This window comes from Penaeus monodon, chromosome 5, assembly GCF_015228065.2.
Source record: "Penaeus monodon isolate SGIC_2016 chromosome 5, NSTDA_Pmon_1, whole genome shotgun sequence".
Taxonomy (NCBI): Eukaryota; Metazoa; Arthropoda; class Malacostraca; order Decapoda; family Penaeidae; genus Penaeus; species Penaeus monodon.
Genome location: NC_051390.1, coordinates 17,347,775 through 17,350,274, shown reverse-complemented (window position 1 = coordinate 17,350,274; position 2,500 = coordinate 17,347,775). Strand labels below are relative to the sequence as shown.

The window sequence follows — 2,500 nt, the reverse complement described above, 5'->3', positions numbered from 1 at the left end:
AACTTAGATTACGTAATAAAGTAAACCAATGAATAGTATAAATGTATGATTTATTTTATGACACTAACGTCCCAAGACTTTGCCCAACATAAGAGATACGTGGAAAGGACACCATAAATCAACTGGTCATAATCCACCCTTGTAGCCATGCTAGAACCGCCATTTATTTCTTAATCTAGTACATGCTTGTTACATTAGACAACTGCAGTTGGTAGTGCTGTTGCTGATAATAATAATAATAATAATAATAATAACAATAATAACAATAACAACTTCGTTAGCGTGCATTACATCCGTACAAATCAAAATCTGAAAGACGACTGAATAAAAACGTTTTACTGACATCTCTAAAACGAATGACAGTAATTTGCGCTAAAATAACACGAATCGGCCTTCTTTCTTATAATAATAGGTTTAGTTATAATGATAATGTTCATAAAGTTAATTATGATTATATATATATGTGCGCGCCCGCGCGCGCGTGTGTGTGTGTGTGTGTGCGCGCGCGCGTGAGAGAAAGAGAACACGCACAGACATTCTGTTATCAACATTCTTAAATTTTTCCCTGAAATTTCTCGATAAAGTGTTAACTGCGACGAATCCATGATCGACAGATTATGGACGTGATTAGCATCATCCATCATGTTGCTGAAACAAAACGATCAAGTATATTGCTTGTCGTGGTGGTAGCATTACGGTTGCAGTACTGTACTGAATGTGTTACTTGTTTTATTATCATCATTAGCATTACTTTGCACCTCATCTCCAGTAGTCTCCTATCTTACCAATAAATTATTATTAATTGATTTAGATATGACGGGATGGTTCGACTCAAACAAGCATTTTAATTGTATTTTCATTGTTTAGGTGGTAAAAGTACAATTACTGAAAACGTATATTTTAATTTTTGCTTAAAAGAAAGATTAGCAGCATACGACGCAGTAATATGATGTGTGTTGCCAAAAGAGAATGCGCTGTGCCACTGACTCCCCCCCCCTCTCTCTCTCTCTCTCTCTCTCTCTCTCTCTCTCTCTCTCTCTCTCTCTCTCTCTCTCTCTCTCTCTCTCTCTCTCTCTCTCTCTCTCTCTCTCTCTCTCTCTCTCTCTCTCTCTGGTTTACGGCAGTTTCACTATAGTTTCTTGTCTTCTTTTTTAGGGGGAGGGTGCATTTACTTGTAATTTCTTAATAACATTTTTGAATAATGAAAAAAAAATCACAAATGAAAAAAGTTAGAGGAACACAGAGAAATTATTTCTTCTGAAATTGTCGTATACGTTTGTGTTCAGTCGGTAACTGTCAATATATGTTTCAGCGTTCCTCAGACTGCACGAGAACAAGTTTGGTGAAGGATGTCCCTCTACCCAAGCTTGCCCGAGGACTCCCCAACGCCTAATTATGCCAAGCTTGCAGAGAACCCACACTCCCTCCTTCCTGTGAGTAGCGCCATCCTTCCCTCGACATACTCCTCTCTGCTACCACCCTTTCCTTTCCTTCACCCTTTCTAACGGTCTGTAGAAGTATAGAACTTGCTCCTTACCCCGCCACAGTCGAAATATTGAAAATGTGCATTTCACCTAAGTCTGTATATGTAGATTTATGTTGTAAATTGAAAGCTGTGTTTATTGAACTACGACGAGACATTAATTAAAACAATACTCCGGTCATTGTAATCTTCAGCTTAAAGATATTTGGTAATAACAATATCCCTGTGTCTCGCATTTCTCGCTGCCATTCAGTAGCAACATCTTTCACGTTCATCCCTCTCGAAGGCGTGCTCGGTGTGTCTAGATGAATTCTGTGAGAAGCGCCCCCCAAAGTACCTGTCCTGCCATCATACCTTCTGCGAAGAGTGCATTCATCAACTACTGCGCGGTGGGAAGGTGGAATGCCCGCTGTGTCGCAAGGTGACGCGGACGACGTCTACCAACAAGTTGCAGACTAATAATGACGTGCTAACTATGGTCAAATACGGGGATATTGTCAGTAGGTATGTTTGGGTGGGGGGTGAGAGAGTTAATGGTGTGTTTGTGGTGTGATGTTCATATGTATTTATTTCGTGTGATTCTGTTAAATGGATATAAATTTTGTCCATATTTGATACAAGGTTATAAGTAAGAATTCTGGAAAGAATAAACAGTATATATGAAAGATGTACCCTCAGTCTATGGTGCCACGACTGCCAGAGTGTCCCTAAGCCCAGCTGTGCAGCACATCGCGTCGACAACCGATCACCAGCCTCTGCAGTGACGATAGGACAGCAGGTACACTCACTTCACTGAAAAATCTAGACTTTATTATTGAACTGTTATTTGATTATTATGGCTGATCTCAGATATTGTTAAAGCATTTATTGTACAATTAGTGCATTTCACAATGAGAAAGACTAAATTTCACAATTAAAAAATCGCCTTTCTTTGTATTAGCTGGACAGCACGCTAGAATCGTGGAAACCAACTTTCACAAGGGTGGTGGAAACCGCACATGGCTGGTCCGTGGTGGC

The 2,500-nt window shown here is 39.8% G+C and overlaps 1 protein-coding gene across 2 annotated transcripts in view; it reads left to right on the top strand.

Annotated features, from left to right (window-relative positions):
* LOC119573010 overlaps positions 1-2,500 on the top strand; it is a 4,206-nt gene that overhangs the window by 1,279 nt on the left and 427 nt on the right. For both annotated transcript variants that reach the window (XR_005228755.1, XM_037920001.1), the window contains exons 2-5: positions 1,313-1,433; positions 1,770-1,987; positions 2,162-2,261; positions 2,424-2,500. The exon at positions 2,424-2,500 is cut by the window's right edge. Coding sequence is in view for 1 of the 2 variants with exons in the window: in XM_037920001.1 (XP_037775929.1) it covers positions 1,350-1,433; positions 1,770-1,987; positions 2,162-2,261; positions 2,424-2,500 (479 nt within the window). In the remaining variant the exon portion in view is untranslated. The remainder of the gene's footprint in view (positions 1-1,312; positions 1,434-1,769; positions 1,988-2,161; positions 2,262-2,423) is intronic.